This window comes from Erinaceus europaeus, chromosome 9 (assembly GCF_950295315.1).
Source record: "Erinaceus europaeus chromosome 9, mEriEur2.1, whole genome shotgun sequence".
NCBI lineage: Eukaryota > Metazoa > Chordata > Mammalia > Eulipotyphla > Erinaceidae > Erinaceus > Erinaceus europaeus.
Window position 1 is genome coordinate 22,308,802 of NC_080170.1, and position 17,130 is coordinate 22,325,931.

General features: G+C 43.7%; 2 protein-coding genes across 2 annotated transcripts in view; one reads left to right on the top strand and one right to left on the bottom strand.

The window, feature by feature from the left end:
* EIF2A (eukaryotic translation initiation factor 2A) overlaps positions 1–4,078 on the bottom strand; it is a 53,164-nt gene extending 49,086 nt beyond the window's left edge. Inside the window, exon 1 of the mRNA XM_060197084.1 lies at positions 3,799–4,078. Coding sequence (XP_060053067.1) covers positions 3,799–3,826 — 28 coding nt within the window. The 5' untranslated portion in view covers positions 3,827–4,078. The remainder of the gene's footprint in view (positions 1–3,798) is intronic.
* A 93-nt stretch (positions 4,079–4,171) lies between these two features.
* On the top strand, positions 4,172–8,373 carry SERP1 (stress associated endoplasmic reticulum protein 1). The gene is made up of 3 exons (XM_007533950.3): positions 4,172–4,541; positions 4,735–4,810; positions 6,111–8,373. Exons 1-3 carry the CDS (start codon positions 4,458–4,460, stop codon positions 6,149–6,151), a joined length of 201 nt encoding a protein of 66 aa, XP_007534012.1. The 5' UTR covers positions 4,172–4,457; the 3' UTR covers positions 6,152–8,373.
* The last annotated feature ends 8,757 nt before the right edge of the window (positions 8,374–17,130 follow it).

The window sequence follows — 17,130 nt, forward strand, 5'->3', positions numbered from 1 at the left end:
GCCCTCTCTCTTCCTATCTTCCTTTCCCTCTCTCACTTTCTGTCATTGTCCAATAAAAAGACAATAGAGGTTTCATGCAAAGGACATTATTATTGAATAGTTTATATGTTTAGCATCCAGGCATTTTTAGGAGATGCTAAGTTTCCCTTGGAAATTATCCAAAGGTTAGAATTTAATTTAGGTCCCTGGAGATCTGATTTTGAAAAAAATATTTATTTATTTATTCCCTTTTGTTGCCCTTGTTGTTTTATTGTTGTAGTTATTGATGTCGTTGTTGAATAGGACAGAGACAAATGGAGAGAGGAGGGGAAGACAGAGAGGGGGAGAGAAAGATAGACACCTGCAGACCTGCTTCACTGCTTGTGAAGCGACTTCCCTGCAGGTGGGGAGCCAAAGGCCTCGAACCGAGATCCTCACGTCGGTCCTTGTGCTTTGCGCCATGTGCACTTAACCTGCTGTGCTCCCACCCGACTCCCGGAGATTTGATTTTTTTTTTTTTTACGGTCAGTCAGGTCAAAGTGAAGAAATGTCCGATATCACATGACAGGAGATGTGATTTTTAACTTTATTTATTTTCCCTTTTGCTGCCCTTGTTTATCATTGTTGTAGTAGTTATTATTGTTGTTGTTACTGATGTTGTTGTTGTTGGATAGGACACAGGGAAATGGGGGGGGAAGACAGAGAGGGGTAAATACACCTGCGTATCTGCTTCATCACTTGTGAAGCAACTCCCCTGTAGGTGGGGAGCCCAGGGCTTGAACCTGTATCCTTATTCTGGTCCTTGCGCTTTGCGCCACCTGCGCTTAACCCGCTGTGCTACCACCCGACTCCCGTTTAACTTTATTTTTACCAGACCACTGATCAGCTCTAGTTTATGGTGGTGTGGGGGATTGAACCTGGGACCTTGAGGCCTCAGGCTTGAGTCTCTTTGCATAATCATTATGCTATTCACTCCCACCAGATATCTGATTTTTAAAAACTGCATTTTTCATGTGAAAGAGAATTCAGAGCACTACTTAACTTTGTTTATGTAGTGCTGGGATGGAACACAGGGCCTCAGCCATACCACCACTGAGATCTGACTTTAGCTAGTCCAAAGATGAGTAAGAACCAATTTAAAAGAAGAGCTAAAGATAGTTAGTTTTTAAGACTTTTGCTGGGACTACTAGTAAAAATGTGCTCTTTCCTTCTGGCCTGTTGAACTGGTTGCGTGCAAATTTGGAAATCTGGTGTATGTTAGCCTGAAAAAAGCAAGAGGCTACAGATAAAGATTTGTGATTTGGAACATAGCATAGTGGATAAAATATAGTGGATAGGAGTTTCAAGCATGAGGCCCTAAGTTCAATCCCTGGCATAACATGTACCAGAATGATACTCAATGCTCTAGCTCTCTCTCTCTCTCTCTCAGAATCATTCTGGCATATATGATGCCAGGGGTTGAACTTAGAACTTCATGCTTGAAAGTCTAATATTTTACCCACTGGACCACCCCCTAGATCACAGTACGATTTTACTTACTTTTTAACCAAAGCACTACTGAACTCTGGCTTATGGTGTCATGGGGAATTGAACCTGGGATTCTGGAGCCTCAGAAGGAAACTCTTTTGCATCATCATTTTGCTGTCTCCCCAGTTCTCTCCCCCCCATATAGTTTAAAGAATTTATTTATTCTTGACAAAAGAAAGAAAAATATCAGACATCATCACTTTGGTACATGTGCTGCTAGGGATGGGACCTCATGGTTGAGATTCCAATGCTTTATCCACTGCGCCACCTCCTGGACCACAATATTTTTCTTACATTACTTAAAATTTAAGACTTTATAAGAGCCTAAAGGATCTCTAATACTAAATAGTAATTTTTTTCAACAGTTTTTTTTTATCTTTTTAATATTTATTTATTTCCTTTCTGTTGCCCTTGTTTTATTACTGTTGTAGTTATTATTGTTATTGACGTTGTCATTGTTGGATAGGACAGAGAGAAATGGAGAGAGGAGGGGAAGACAAAGAGGGGGAGAGAAAGATAGACACCTGGCGACTCCCCTCAGGTGGGGAGCTGGGGCTCCAACCAGGATCCTTAGGCCTGTTCTTGCGCTTTGCGCCATGTGCGCTTAAACCACTGCACTACCGCCAGACTCCCAATAGTAATTTTTTTTTACAGGATTATATTCAGTCATGTAAAAATTCTGTCTTTTAAACAGTACCTGCCTCCTATATTATCTAACAACTTATAGTCAGCGTGTTTGACAAATGTTTAAGGAATAAATCTTGACAGCCAGATTGAATATGAGTAAGTACAGTGCTAAATAAAATTCAAAATGTGTTATGGCTACAAGTGCACAAGATTTTATTTTACTTTGGGTCACATGCAGTTCTTTTTTTTCTTCTTCTTCCTCTTATTTTTTTCTTTGTATCTACCTGAGAGATGAGAGAACCAAGCACATGCAATACCAGGGCTCAAACCTAAGACTTTATGCTAGAGAGTCCAATGCTTTACCCAAACAAATTAATCTCATAGAAAATTTAAAGAACACCGGGAACTCGACCTGAGAGTTCTGAACATATTCACTGGAAGAGAAATGTTAACAAACTCCAAAGCAGACAACTAGGACAACACTTAAAGTTGGAGACTTTATTTCTAATAGAGTTGGTGTTCAGGATTCATGGGTTGTTTCATAGTTTCCTACTACACTTCTGAACCCCAAGAATACAAGCAGAAACGTTCCTGGTTATGGCTCAGCTCATGAAGTGTCTATCTACCCCAGCACCCTCTGTATGTTGGCAGTGCTTGGGCTCACTACGGGGACTATCAAAAGATTTTCTTTCTAAAGGTTCCCCTCAAGGAGAGAGAACCCCACACACTCCAAAAATACAGACGAATCTTTCAATGATTCCTGGAGGAGGGGGTGTTATTTATTTATTAGAGACGACGAGGAAGAGAGAACCAGGGCATCACTCTGGCACATTCGATGACAGGGATCCAATTCAGGCCCTCATTGCTTGAAAACCCAACACATTATCCACTGTACCGCCTCCTAAGCCACCTGTCAACCCCTTTTCCTCTTATATACGTTATTAAGCTACTGTCTTGCAATACTTTCTATTCCTTCCTTGTCCTCAGGAGACTCCCAGTCACATTCTAAACCAATGTCCAAGACTAAACTGACTTTCTCCAACAGTCTGCCTTGGTACCAAGATCTGAGGAAACGTCTCAAGTTCTCATTCTAAAATGTCCACGAGCATGTCAATATCATACGTTGTCGGGGCATCTCCACAATACTCACCGACTGCACCCTAAATCACACTTTCTGCGCTTGAATCCCCTAGCACAGCTTTGCTTTCTATTCAGTCCCACAAACCCCATGAAGGCAAAGTGAACAGGATTTAGTGTTACTTGAATTCGGTTGTACATGTGAGTTCACTATAGTGGGTGAGTCATTTATTTGCACTTTTCTCATGACAATTAACTTCACAGCATCACTGGTTAAGTGTCAGCACACCACCAGGACTGCAGACCCAGAATAACCAATTCCACTTGCACTGTCTCCTCTATCTTCGCAGCACGTGAAGTTGCAGCCGGGGTTGATGGATGGAGGAAGAGGGCGGGGGTGGGGGAGCGAGCACCCACAGTTGGGGACTCACTTCCGATCGCCATGCTATGACCAAAAGGACGGCGGGTCTTCCGAGAGTCACACGAAAAGGCAGGTCAGACTCTAGGGTTTCTCGGAAGGTCCTCAAGGACCAAGGACACACAGAGAATACGCTCTAAAGAAACAATCCCTGCTTGTTCAGAACTCACCTGTCAGGAGTGGCGTGGACGGCGCCATCTTGTTCCGGAAAGAGAAACGCAGCTACTCGGGTTAGAGTTCACGAGGGCCAAACCCGGCCCCTACACGTCTCCTCCGGCGCGGAGACGGAGAAGGGGCGTTTCCGGGGCCGCCAGCCTCGGGGCCGATTCACTTCCGGTGGGAGACCGAAGGGCCAGTGAGCCTGTGTGCGCATGTGCAGCCGTGGGTGGCCGCCTGACGGAACGCGGGGAGGGCTGGGCCGGGCCCGCGGCTGCGGCTGCCTCCGCCCGGCCTCTCCCGCGTCCTCGGCAGGCGGGGCCGCCACTTCCGCGGGGCGGAGCCCGCCGTGTGCTGACGTTGGCAGCCGAACCCGAAGTAGTTCGAGGCGACGGGCTGCGCCGTGCGGCTGTGGCGTTGCGTTTCCTTCCTCTCTCGCCCCACGCTCCCGGCAGCCCGCCGTCCTCCCGCGCGCGTCGCCCGGCTGACGGTCGGCGCCGTCGGTCGGTCCCGCTCAGCACCGCGCGCTCTGCCCAGTCCAGGCTCCGCGGCCCGGCTGAGCGCCCCCTCGCCCCGGCGGTGCGGGCACCCGAGCGGGACAACGAGCGAGCGAGCGAGCGAGCCGAGCGGGCGGGCGGGTCCTCGGCGACCGGGGGGTCGCGGCGCCGCGAAGATGGTGGCCAAGCAGCGGATCCGGATGGCCAACGAGAAGCACAGCAAGAACATCACCCAGCGCGGCAACGTCGCCAAGACCTCGGTGAGGCTGCCGGGCGCCCCCACCCCACCCCACTCCGGTCTCTCCGCCCGACCGTGGGGGGCCGAGGCCGCCGGGGAGAAGCTGGGGGTCGGGGGACGCACCGCGGAGGGAGACCCGGGGCCGTGGGGGGGACCCCGGGCGTCCCCTGGGCTGGGCTGCGCTCGAAACGGCGCCCTTTCCCCCCTTCTTGCAGAGAAATGCCCCCGAAGAGAAGGCGTCGGTAGGACCCTGGTTGTTGGCTCTCTTCATTTTTGTCGTCTGTGGCTCTGGTAGGTGTCGGGGGTGGGAGCTGGGTGCTGGGTGCTGGGTGCTCGGCGACGTGCCGGGGCTGACGTGGTGCCCCGCGGCCGGGAACGCCACCCACGGAGCTCTCAGCCCACCTGCCGGGAGCCCCCACTTGGGGCTCTTGTCATCTGCCCCCCCCAATAATATTTGGGTTCCAAATGTGCACCGAGCTGTGGAGTGGGGGGTGTGAGTGAAAGAAAAGAAAAACAAACAAACAATAAATAAATAAAAGGGGGTCAGGTCGGTAGTCATGGTCATTGGGGAAGACGTGTAGATCCGAACAAAAACACAGCACGGGCTGAGGGTTTTTTATTTTTTTTGGAAACCTTGGCAACCCAATTATCGACACCTATGCAAAAGAAAGAGAGAGAGAAAGAAGGAAAAAAAAAAAAAAAAAAACCCGAGAGGAGGTTATGCACGTCAGTCTCTGGGAAGGGTAGCTGTTGAGCTCCATCTGTTTTTACTGGGATTAGGTCGGTCTCCATAAGCTAAAGCTAATGCAAAGAACTGCTGTCCGGGTGGGAGACACCGACCCGAATGGCAGTTTCATCTGTGAGAGGGACAGTTTCGGCTTGATAAGCGAGAAGGTGTTTGACATATGGTAGGTTAGCAGGACAGACAGCTGTTAGCCAGAGTGACGGACTCTTCTTGCCATGGAAATGGAATGTCGTTGTGGTCGTTGTTGTTTCCCCCCTGGATTGTCTCACTATGCAAGCTGCTAATATTGAAGTGTGTGTTTTCTGTTTACCACCTTCTGATAGTCTCAAATTATTGAGGAGGATTTTTTTTTAACATTTCACTGCCTCTCTTAATCTCACCGGTTGGAAGCTTTCCTAAAAGTGGCCAAGAGCCAAGCAATTTATATAACCTAGAGATGATTGAATTTCAGCTTTGTGAGAATAAGGAAACATGCATATATTAATAGGTCAGTCCTTCAAAGGACATTTAATTGTTTAGAGAGAAAGAAGGCAAAGGAATCCAGTGCTAGGAAAACCTGTTCGGTCCTTTAATTTTTGTTTTTAAATTGATTGCCTATCTGCAAGCTATTTTTGGATACTTAGATATACAATTCAGGGGAACCTAGTGTTAAAAATAACCTAACAGCATTGTTTTACTGGTTTCGACTTGTCTTCAGTTTTTGGTACAGTGAAATTATAAAACTTTCATCCATAAATAATTACTGGGGCTGCTCTTGGATTCTTGAACTACTTTGAATATTTTTTTTATCAGTTGGTAATTTTGTTTTAGTCAGAGTGTTTTAATATGTGCTTTTTCTCTTTCCAGCTATTTTCCAGATTATTCAAAGTATCAGGATGGGCATGTGAAGTGACTGACCCTAAGATGTTTCCATTCTCCTGTGAATTATAACTTGAACTCATTCCTGATGTTTGATACCCTGGTTAAAAACAATTCAGTAAAGCATCCTGCCTCAGAATGATTTTTCATATCATCCTTCATGTGTCATTCCAAGGTTTCTTCACGAGTCATTCCAGGTTTTCTAGTCCATACCACAGTGCCTTGCAAAAGCACCACATGAATAAAGCAATAAAATTTTATTGTTAAGCTACGGTAGTGAACCCTACTTATTTAGTCAGCAAAGAATTAAGGTTTTGGGGTTTTTTTTAATGTGGTTATTAAGTCAGTATACAACATAGATAATTAGATGTAAGTCTGTAGGTAGGGTCTGGATTTGTTAACCCTAATGTATAAATGCAGTTAGCCTAATTTAAAATTTGGAATCTTATGGTTTTTATATAGCTAGGCACTTTATTACTATCTCTTGAAAGCACACTCCCAAATAGTCATGTAACTGACTGTAAGAAGGTGCTTTTAAGTGGAACAACTACACAGCCTAGTTTTCCCATGATCTTTGTCACCTAAATTTAAAATCTTTCAAATGCCTAGTGTACAGGGAGATGCTTATAGGCACAATGTCTATTTTAACTATTGTTGGTATCAAACTACCTTGGGTTTTGCATGAATGAATATACTAACTTAAGATGCCTTTTTTTTTTTTTAAAGCAGTCACTTTGGTTTCACTAAAAGCTTTCCCAATGAAGTAAAGTCAGGAAAGGTTTATGTCACCATTGATTTCAATATGTCAAAGGGGTCTACTAGGTAACATTTTAGGGAAAAATACTACTAAAAACAGATGCCTCATCAGGACATCTGTTGAGTCCAATGTGCCATTAAGACATCTTAGCATGTTGATAGCACTTTTCAGTACCAAAAAGGCACATCGATTAAAAAAGTGACATCTAAAAAGGAAAAAAAAAAAAGTGACAGTTTGAAAAATGCATTTTCTAGATTTGTGATTAAAATGCTTTTAGCATTTCAAGATAGATTTGCGTCATCTGAAATTAAGTGGCTTTACTGATAAAGATCAGCCTTTAGTCTTCCTCTGCTAAGTGATTTTTTAGGTTATAGTTCAATGATCGATTTTTTTACTTATGATAAGGGTAACAAGGCAGGTTTTGGGTTTTTCTGGTACTGTTAAAAACAAGTGTTGGCTATTGATACTTTTCCGGAACTTGATGAAAACAAGCCTGAGAGGTGTCTCATGTATTAATGAATTGGACAGAAAGCTGCTTATTTGTTTATTGCCTCAGGATATCTCTTAAAGCTGTATTATCAAGAGGAACAGAAGGGCAATCTGCTACCTAGTTAATACACAGCATGAACCTCAGTTTCTGATGCCCCCACTTGTGGGGGAGAGTGAGGAAAAGAAGTGGTCAAAGGCATTTAAGAACTTGACTACTTTGAAATAGGAACAGAATCAATCCGCTGAGCTTGGGCCAGCAGGCTTTTGTCTGCATTGTTACCTGCCTTTCTCACCCAGGAAATCAGCCCCTTTCCTTGTTATCCTCTTTGAAACAATTATTTTGGTTGACTAATTCTGTCTTATTTTAACTTTAAAAATGAAAGTTAATTGTTCTGATTCATAGCAGGTGCCTTATTATTATTATTTTGCTTGGAATCAAACCATTCCATATCAGAATTGCCCTTAGTTTAGTTTACTGGCTTTAAGATGTTGTTTTTTTTTTTTTTAATGTCTTTGTTAATGTGACTTAAATTTTTATAGTTAGCAATCATTTCACATATGTAAAGTCACATTCCCTTTGTATTTTGTGTGTAATTTACCAATTGAGTGCATTTTATATTAAGAATGAATTATGCATGTTTGAGTCAATGAAAGCTATGTCTTATTTGATTTATCCTTTAAAAATAAAGCTCCCTGAATATTTGATGCTTACTAAAAGAAAATGATTTTACAGAGTTCTTACCTGAGTGTACTTTTTATGATGGATAGAAAATTATTTTAAAGAATACTGTATTTGAGTTAAAATAAATATTGCCTAGAGGCAGATTTAAGGCTTATAACTGGAAATAGGTAGCAAGGAAAATATATAAAAGCACAATTAAATGTTATTGATAGCACCTGAGTCTGGCTGAAGAGAAAAACACCATTCTTTCGGTTTCTCTTCCCCTACTAAATTTTATGTCACTTAATGTTGAGCACAATAAAATACTGTATTAGGATTGTTGACATTAATCCATTTACTCTAATAATTTACAGCATCTCAGTGAGTTGTCATTGAGTTCATTCTATCCGTTGGGTGTATGTAATGTTAAACAAGCATACACATGTAAGCACACTTGAAGGGACAGACAGTGGCGCACCTGGTTGAGTACACACTATACTACACACACAAGGACCCAGGTTCAAGCCCCCCCAGCCCCCACATGCAGGGGGGAAGCAGTACTGCAGGTATTTGTCTCCTTATCTCCCCCTTCTCTCTCAGTTTTGTCTAGACCTATCAAATATAACAGGCATTTTAAAAATACTTCAGTAGGCTTTCAAGTTGAGTAAAGATTTTCATTTAACAGTGCATTGTAAAGAGATGTCTTCTTCCTGAGGTTATGGTGTTATTGGCACTCGGGGGGAACAGGTAGCAGTGGGTCGTCCTTAGGTCAACAACAACACTGCACTATATTTTGATATCTAGAACAATTAAAATTTCCTATTTAGAAATTGCTCTGAAGGTTCATTTGCCTTGATTAACTGCTTCCTTTTAGTTAGTTTTCTAACTTGTTCTAGATGCAAATCATAACTTGAAGAGGTTCAAAGTTGGCTTCAACAGCACATTGTGCATGTCATCTTCAGAGAACCCTTGCTGTCTACACTCAGTCACCACTGGCTGCTTGGACTGCTTTATCTTCAAGTTGAATGAGGACGTTTGTCCTACTCTGGAAAGAGTACTAACAAGCAGTAAAAAAGAGTTTGTGGGGAGTCGGGCTGTAGCGCAGCGGGTTAAGCGCAGGTGGCGCAAAGCACAAGGACCGGCATAAGGATCCCGGTTCGAACCCCGGCTCCCCACCTGCAGGGGAGTCGCTTCACAGGCGGTGAAGCGGGTCTGCAGGTGTCTCTTTCTCTCCTCCTCTCTGTCTTCCCCTCCTCTCTCCATTTCTCTCTGTCCTATCCAACAACGACAACAACAATAACTACAACAATAAAACAAGGTCAGCAAAAGGGAATAAATAAATATTTAAAAAATAAAAAACAAACAAAAAAAGAGTTTGTGGTTTTACCTTCATGGAGCACTTGGGTTTCATAAAGGAGACATTCCTAATAATAATTCGTTGGCACTAATATACTAGTCAGTTTGGTCATCATAAGACCAGCTTTAAAAAAAATTTTTTTTTAATTATTTATTTGTTGGATAGAGACAACCAGAAACTGAGAAGGAAAGGAGTGATAGGGAGAGAGACCACTGCAACACTGCTTCACCACTCATGAAGCTTTCCCTTTGCAGGTGGGGACGGGGGGCTTGAACCCGGATCCTTGTGCACTGTAATGTGTGCGCTCAACCAGGTGTGCCAGCCCCCCTTCATTTTTTTGTAAAGGTTTTTATTAATGAGAAACATTGAGGAGAGGAAGAACTAGGCATCACTCTGGTACATGTGCTACCTAGGATTGAACTTGGGACCTCATGCTTGAGAGTCCAGTACTTATCCACAGCACCACTTCTTGGACCACAAGACCAATTTTCTTTTTTTTTTTTTTTTTTTTTTTAGTATTTATTATCTTTTTAATTTTTATTTATGAGAAAGATAGGAGGAGAAAGAAAGAACCAGACATCACTCTGGCACATGTGCTGCCGGGGATTGAACTCGGGACCTCATGCTTGAGAGTCCAAAGCTTTGCCACTGCACCACCTCCCGGACCACTTCAAGACCAATTTTCTAGTCCTGGTTCTGCTACTGACCTAGAGAATTTTTTTTTTTTCATTATTGGAGGATAAATGTTTTATAGTCAACAGTAAATAGAGTAGTTTGTACATGTATAACATTCCTCAGTTTTCCACATAACAATACAACCCCCACTAGGTCCTCTGTTACCTTTTTCCAGGACCTGTACTCTCCCCCCACCCACTCCAGAGTCTTTTACTTTGGTTCAATACACCAATAGAGAAGTTATTTCTAATCACCATCTCCTTATGCAGAAGAAAAGAGCTAATAAATAGAGTTTATACTTTTTTTTTTTTTGCCTCCAGGGTTATCGCTGGGCTCGGTGCCTTTTTTCCCATTTTTGTTGCCCTTGTTGCTGATAGTATTATTCTTACTATTATTGCTGTTGTTGCCGGGTAGGACAGAGAAATCAAGACGGGGAGAGAAAGAAAACTGCAGACCTGCTTCATTTTCTGTGAAGTGACCCCCCTGCAGGTAGGGAGCTGGGAGCTTGAACCGGGAATCCCTGTGCCAGTCTGGGCGCGTTGTGCCCTGTGCACTTAACCCTATGCACCCCTCCCCCCCTTTTTTTTTTTTTTTAGCTCTACAATCATTTTCTTGTTTGAGACGCTTTCTCTGATACAGGGAAAGAGAAATTAGGGGAGAAAATGGACCTGATAACTTTATTTTTTTTACCTCCAGGATTATTGCTGGGGCTCAGTGCCAGCACTACAAATATACTGTTTCTTTCAGCCATTTTTTCCATTTTATTGAATAGGACAGAGAGAAATTGAGAGGGGAGGGGGGCAGAAAGGGAGAGACACCTGCAGCCCTGCTTCACAGCTTGTGAAGTGACCCCCCCATCACCCTTTGGGGAGGTGGGGGCTGGAACCAGGATCCTTGCACCGGTCCTTGTGCATGGCACTGTGTGCACTTAACCGCCCAGCCCCCCTCAACTTGTTTAATGATACTGAAATAAAAATTTATATTTACTTTTACCAGAGCACTGGGGGTGGGGTGGAGGTAGATAGCATAATGGTTCTGCAAAGAGACTCTCATGCCTGAGGCTCCAAAGTCCCAGGTTCAATCCTCCACTCCACCATAACCCAGAGCTGAGCATTGCTCTGGTAAAGAAAAAGTTCTGACTATATTACTTTAGTACTACTGGCCTGAAATAGGATTTGCTGCTCAACAGAACAAATGAAAAATTTGGGAGCATGTCAGGAATAGAAACCAGGACTTAAAGAAAGAAAAGAAAAGAAAAAAAAAAGCCAGGACTTCACAGATGTGAACTATGTATCCTGTCACTGAGCTAGATCTGTGGTCCACAATATTTTTTTCCAGGATGGGGGTGAAAGACACCACAGTACTGCTCCACCATTGAGGAAGGTTTCCCTCTGCATGGTGCTCATATGTGGTGCCCAGGGCTCAAACCCAGGTCCTTGAGCATGATAGTATGTGATCTACCAGGTGAGCTATCTTCCAAACCCCCTCAGTAATTATTTAAACAATACATAAAGTTACAGAAAGTCTTTATTACGTTAAATATATTTCTTAAAATAATAAATAAAAATGTACTTTGTTACTATAGCTACCTTTACTAGTTAGGTTTTTGTATTTTTGTACTATACATCAATATTTTCACCTAAGTTAATTTCATAAGGAACTGCATCCAGTGGTCCGGGAGGTGGCACAGTGGATAAAGCAATGGACTGTCAAGAGTGAAGTCCTGAGTTCTTATTTATTTATTCCCTTATTTATTTATTTATTTATTTGTTGCCCTTGTTTTATTGTTGTTGTTGGATAGGACAGAGAGAAATGGAGAGAAGGGAGGAAGACAGAAAGGGAGAAAAACACCTGCAGACCTGCTTCATCATTTGTGAAGTGACTCCCCCACAGGTGGGGAGCCAGAGGCTCAAACTGGGATCCTTATGCAGGTCCTTACGCTTTGCGCCACCTGCGTTTAACCCGCTGCGATACCAACCTATTCCTGAGGTCCTGAGTTCTATCCCAGGCAGCACATGCACCAGAGTGATGTCTGGTTCTGTCTCTCTGTCTCCACCTCTATTCTTCATGAATAAATAAATAAAATAAGTAAAGAAAAAAAGAAACCGCATCCATGGGGGTCGGGAGGTAGTGCAGCAGGTTAAGCGAACATGGTGTGAAGTGCAAGGACTGGCCTAAGGATCCCGGTTTGAGCCCCGGATTCCCCACCTGCAGGGGAGTCACTTCACAAGTGGTGAAGCAGGACTGCAGGTGTCGATCTTTCTCTTCCCCTCTCTGTCACCCCTCCTCTCTCGATTTCTTTTTGACCTGTCCAACAACATCAATGGTAACAATAACAACAACAAGGATAACAGAAAATGGGAAAAATGGCTTCCAGGAGCAGTGGATTTGTGGTGCAGGCACTGAGCCCCAGAGGTAACCCTGGAGACAAAAAAAAAAAAAAAAAAAGGAAGAAAAAAAAAAAGAGAAGGAAGTGAGGGAGGGAGGGGGGAAGGAAGGAAAAAAGAAACTGCATCCATAAAAGGATTTAAAAAAAGAAAAACTGTGGTCCAGGAGGTGGTGCAGTGGATAAGGCTTTGGACTCTCAAGCATGAGGTCCCAAGTTCAGTCCCCGGCAGCACATGTACCAGAGTGATGTCTGGTTCTTTCTCTCTCTCCTATCATTTCTCATGAATAAATAAAATATTTTTTTAAAAAACCTGACAACATGAGAAGAAAAAAAAAGAATTTAAGAACTTTCCTAAATGCAGAAGCAGAGTTCAAAAACAGAAGTGTCCTCGCCGGCAATTTTGCAATTCTTTTCTGTTTTCTATAGGATACGGTTGGTGAGGAAAAACCTTGGTTCTAGTTCCCATTCTTCCTCTACTGTTTCTGTGAGGGCACCACTTAACTTGGTTTTACTTTTCTTTTTCTTATTTCATTTTAATTTTTGATTGATTCAATAATGATCAACAAGATCATAGGATAAGAGGCATACAGTTCCCCCCATCAGAGTTCTGTATCCTATCCCCTCCATTGGAAGCTTCCCTATCTTTATCCCTCTGATAGTATGGAACAAAGATCTTTATGGGGTGCAGAAGGTGGGAGGTCTGAATTCTGTAATTTCTTCTCTGCTGGATCTGGGCACTGACAGGTGGATCCACTCCCATCCTGTCTCTATCTTTCTTTAGTGGGGCAGGGGTATGGGCAGGTGAGGTTCCAGGACACATTGGTGAGGTTGTTTGCCCAGGGAGGTCTGTTTGGCATCATGGTAGCATCTGTAACTTGGTGGCATTAAAGCTGTAAGCACTGCATTGGTTCCAGGTTTAGGATCATGAACTCTTGCTTGGGTGAATGACCCAAGTTTGAAAGTACATTCAGGGGAGGCGGGGCTGCGGAGCAGCAGCTGTGCTCCTTTCCCCTCCCATCCCCTCCCCTCTCTCCTCTCCTCTCAACTGAACACCAAAGGAGATCACCTGGGACTACAACAGGACAGGACGGATCAACTTCAGGAACCCACCAAATCACCGGTGAGTGCAAACACGTGTGGCCCATGGACAGCGAGGAGCCCAGGGAGAGATCAAGCAGCTGGTAACAGTCCCGGCAGCTCACCAGCCGAGACACCCACCACCTCAAGTCTGCCTCACCAACAAGGGGACGGCTGAAGGGAGAAGAGGACTCCCTTGAGACCCACCAAATATAACTGTGAGCCTCCATTGCCACTGCCCTCAGAGTCTGGAGCAGCGGCAGGGAGGCCCTGCACTGACACCAGGGGACAGAGAACTCTGGTTTTACTTTTCTTCTGAAATACTAAACCACAATTACTAAACTCAATAACTTCCCACTGCCATGGAAATGAAATATTTTTAGAACTGATTTTTCAGGACTACACATCATGGTTCACTCTACCTTTCAGCATCACCTTCCACAGCTCCCCTCATTAGACCTGTTCTAGAGTTTACACAGAATATGCTTTAAGCTGCCTTATGCTATTTTTTTTTCTCTGACTGCAGTGACAGTTAATAGGTCTGTGTTAAAAAAAAGACAAAAAAAAAAAACAAGGGAGGTGGCTCAGTGGGTTTAAGTGCACGTGGCGTGAAGCTCAAAGACCGGCCTAAGGATCCCAGTTAGAGCCCTTGGCTCCCCACCTGCAGGGGAGTCCCTTCACAAGCGGTGAAGCAGGTCTGCAGGTGTCTATCTTTCTCTCCCCCCCCTCTGGATTTCTCTCTATCCTATCCAACAACAATGACAGCAATAACAACAATAAACAAGGGCAACAAAAAGGAAAAAATAGCCTGCAGTAGCAGTGGATTCTTAATGCAGGCACCGAGCCCCAGCAATAACGTTGGAGGCAAAAAAAAAAAAAAGTTGGTGGTTGGAGGAGAAAATATAATGGTTATACAAAAGACTCCTTGTGGCTCCAGATTCAGTTTCCCACCATCACCGTAAGCCAGAGCTGAGCAGTGCTATGGTAAAAATAAATAGTATTTTTAAAAAAATAAACATTTTTTTAATTTATTCCCTTTTGTTGCCCTTGTTTTTTCTTTTTTATTGTCGTAGTTATTACTGTTGCTGTTGATACCGTCATTGTTGGATAGGACAGAGAGAAATGGAGAGAGATGGGGAAGATGGGAGAAAAAGATAGACACCTGCAGACCTGCTTCACCGCCTGTGAAGTGACTCCCCTGCAGGTGGGGAGCCGAGGGTTTGAACCAGGATCCTTCAGCCGGTCTTTGTGCTTTGTGCCACCTGTGCTTAACTCGCTGCTCTACTGCCCGACTCCCTATAAATAATATTTTAACGAGAGGGTTAGGAGAGAGAGTGAAAGAATAAGACATCAGTCTGGTGTATATTCTTTGAACTGAGAACCTCATGCTTGAGAGCCCAGTGCTTTATCCACTGCACCACCTCCTGGAGCACATGAATAATAAGTAATAAATAAAATAAAAATGATTTATTAATGAGAGAAAACCAGAGCACCACTCTGGCATATGTAAGGACAGAAACTGAACTCGGGATCTCATGCTCATGAGCTCAACACCTTATCCGCTGCACCAACAGGTTATGAGGTAATATCCCACAGTTATTTTGATTTGCATTTCCATAATTATAATTGATAATGAGGGCCCTGGTAGTGGTGTACCTAACTGAGTGCACACTACCATGCCCAAGCACTCAAATTCAAGCCCTTATTCCCACCTGTAGGGAGGGGAGACTCACATCTGGTGAAGTAGAGCTGCAGGTGTCTCTCTTTCTCCCCTCTCCTCTCATTTTTTTTCTCTCTTTAAAAAAAATTATTTTTATTTATTGATTGGATAAAGACAGCCAGAAATGGAGAGGGGAGGGGTGGTAGAGAGGAAGACAGAGAGACACACCTTCAACACTGCTTCCCCACTGGCAAATCTTTCCCCCTGCAGGTGGGGACAGGGGGCTCAAACCTGATTCCTTGCACATTGTAACATGTGTTTAACCAGTTCAGCACCTGGGCCCTCCTTTCAATTTCTGTCCTATCAAATAAAACAGAGAATGAGAGAAAGAAAAAAAGAAAGAAAAAAGATGGAAGAAAGGAAGAAAGAAAAATGGCTACAAGGAACTGTCAATTTACTGTGATAACATTAAAGGCAAAACACATACATACACGTAGGGATAATCACAAGGATATATATGTTCCTGTCTACCATAGGTCTTCAGCGAAGTGTCTGTTCAACAGTCTCCCCTTTTATATTTATTTATTTATTTTCCCTTTTGTTGCCCTTGTTGTTTAACATTGCTGTGGTTATAGATGCTGTTGTTGGACAGAAGAGAGAGAAATGGAGAGGGGGAGACAGAGAGGGGAAGAGAAAGACACCTGCAGACCTGCTTCACTGCTTGTGAAGCGACTCCCCTGCAGGTAGAGAGCCGGGGGGCTCAACCGCCATCCTTATGTCGGTCCTTGCGCTTTGCACCACGTGCGCTTAACCCGCTGGGCCACCGCCAGACTCCCATTTCCCCCTTTTAAAAAAATCTTTTTTTTCATATCTCACCAAAGTAAAAGACTCTGGGGTGGGTGGATGGGGAGAATACAGGTCCATGAAGGATGATAAATGACATAGTGGGGGTTGTATTGTTAAATGGGAAACTGGGGAATGTTATGCATGTACAAACTATTGTATTTACTGTTGAATGTAAAACATTAATTCCCCAATAAAGAAATAAATTTAAAAAAATACAAACCTCAAAAAAAAATCTTTTTTTTCATATCTCACCAAAGTAAAAGACTCTGGGGTAGGTGGGTGGGGAGAATACAGGTCCATGAAGGATGATAAGAGGACATAGTGGGGATTGTATTGTTATATGGGAAACTGGGGAATATTATGCATGTACAAACTATTGTATTTACTGTTGAATGTAAAACATTAATTCCCCAATAAAGAAATTTTAAAAAATCTTTTTTTTTTATATTTATTTTATTTATTTATTACCTTTTGTTGCCCTTGTTGTTTTTTTTATTGTTGTAGTTATTATTGTTGTTGTCGTTGTTGGATAGGACAGAGAGAAATGGAGAGAGGAGGGGAAGACAGAGAGGAGGAGAGAAAGATAGACACCTGCAGACCTGCTTCACCACCTGTGAAGCGACTCCCCTGCAGGTGGGGAGCCGGGGTTCGAACCGGGATCCTTATGCCGGTCCTTGCGCTTTGTGCCACCTGCGCTTAACCCGCTGCGCTACAGCCCGACTCCCTCTTTTTTTTTTTTTTGCCTCCAGGGTTATCGCTGGGACTCAGTGCCTGCACTACGAATCCACTGCTCCTAGAGGCCATTTTTCCCATTTTGTTGGCCTTGTAACTGTTATTGTTGCTATAGCTGTTGTTGTTGGATAGGACAGAGAGAAATCAAGAGAGGAGAGGAAGACAGAGGAGGAGAGAAAGATAGCTGCAGACCTGCTTCACCATCTGTGAAGCAACCCCCTGCCCTCCCAGCCACCCCCACAAGTCGGGAGCTGGGTGCTCCAACCGGGATGGTTAAGCCAGTCCTTCAGCTTTGAGCCATGTGTGCTTAACCGCCCAGGCCCCTGCCCCCCCCTTTAAAAAATACTTATTTACTTACTCCCATT

Bases quoted from the DNA above. Each gene is read 5' to 3' on its own strand.
- SERP1 (XM_007533950.3), top strand. From the start codon at position 4,458: ATGGTGGCCAAGCAGCGGATCCGGATGGCCAACGAGAAGCACAGCAAG. The intron at 4,542-4,734 runs GTGAGGCTGCCG...CCCTTCTTGCAG, and splicing joins GCAACGTCGCCAAGACCTCG to AGAAATGCCCCCGAAGAGAA. The intron at 4,811-6,110 runs GTAGGTGTCGGG...TTCTCTTTCCAG, and splicing joins TTTTGTCGTCTGTGGCTCTG to CTATTTTCCAGATTATTCAA.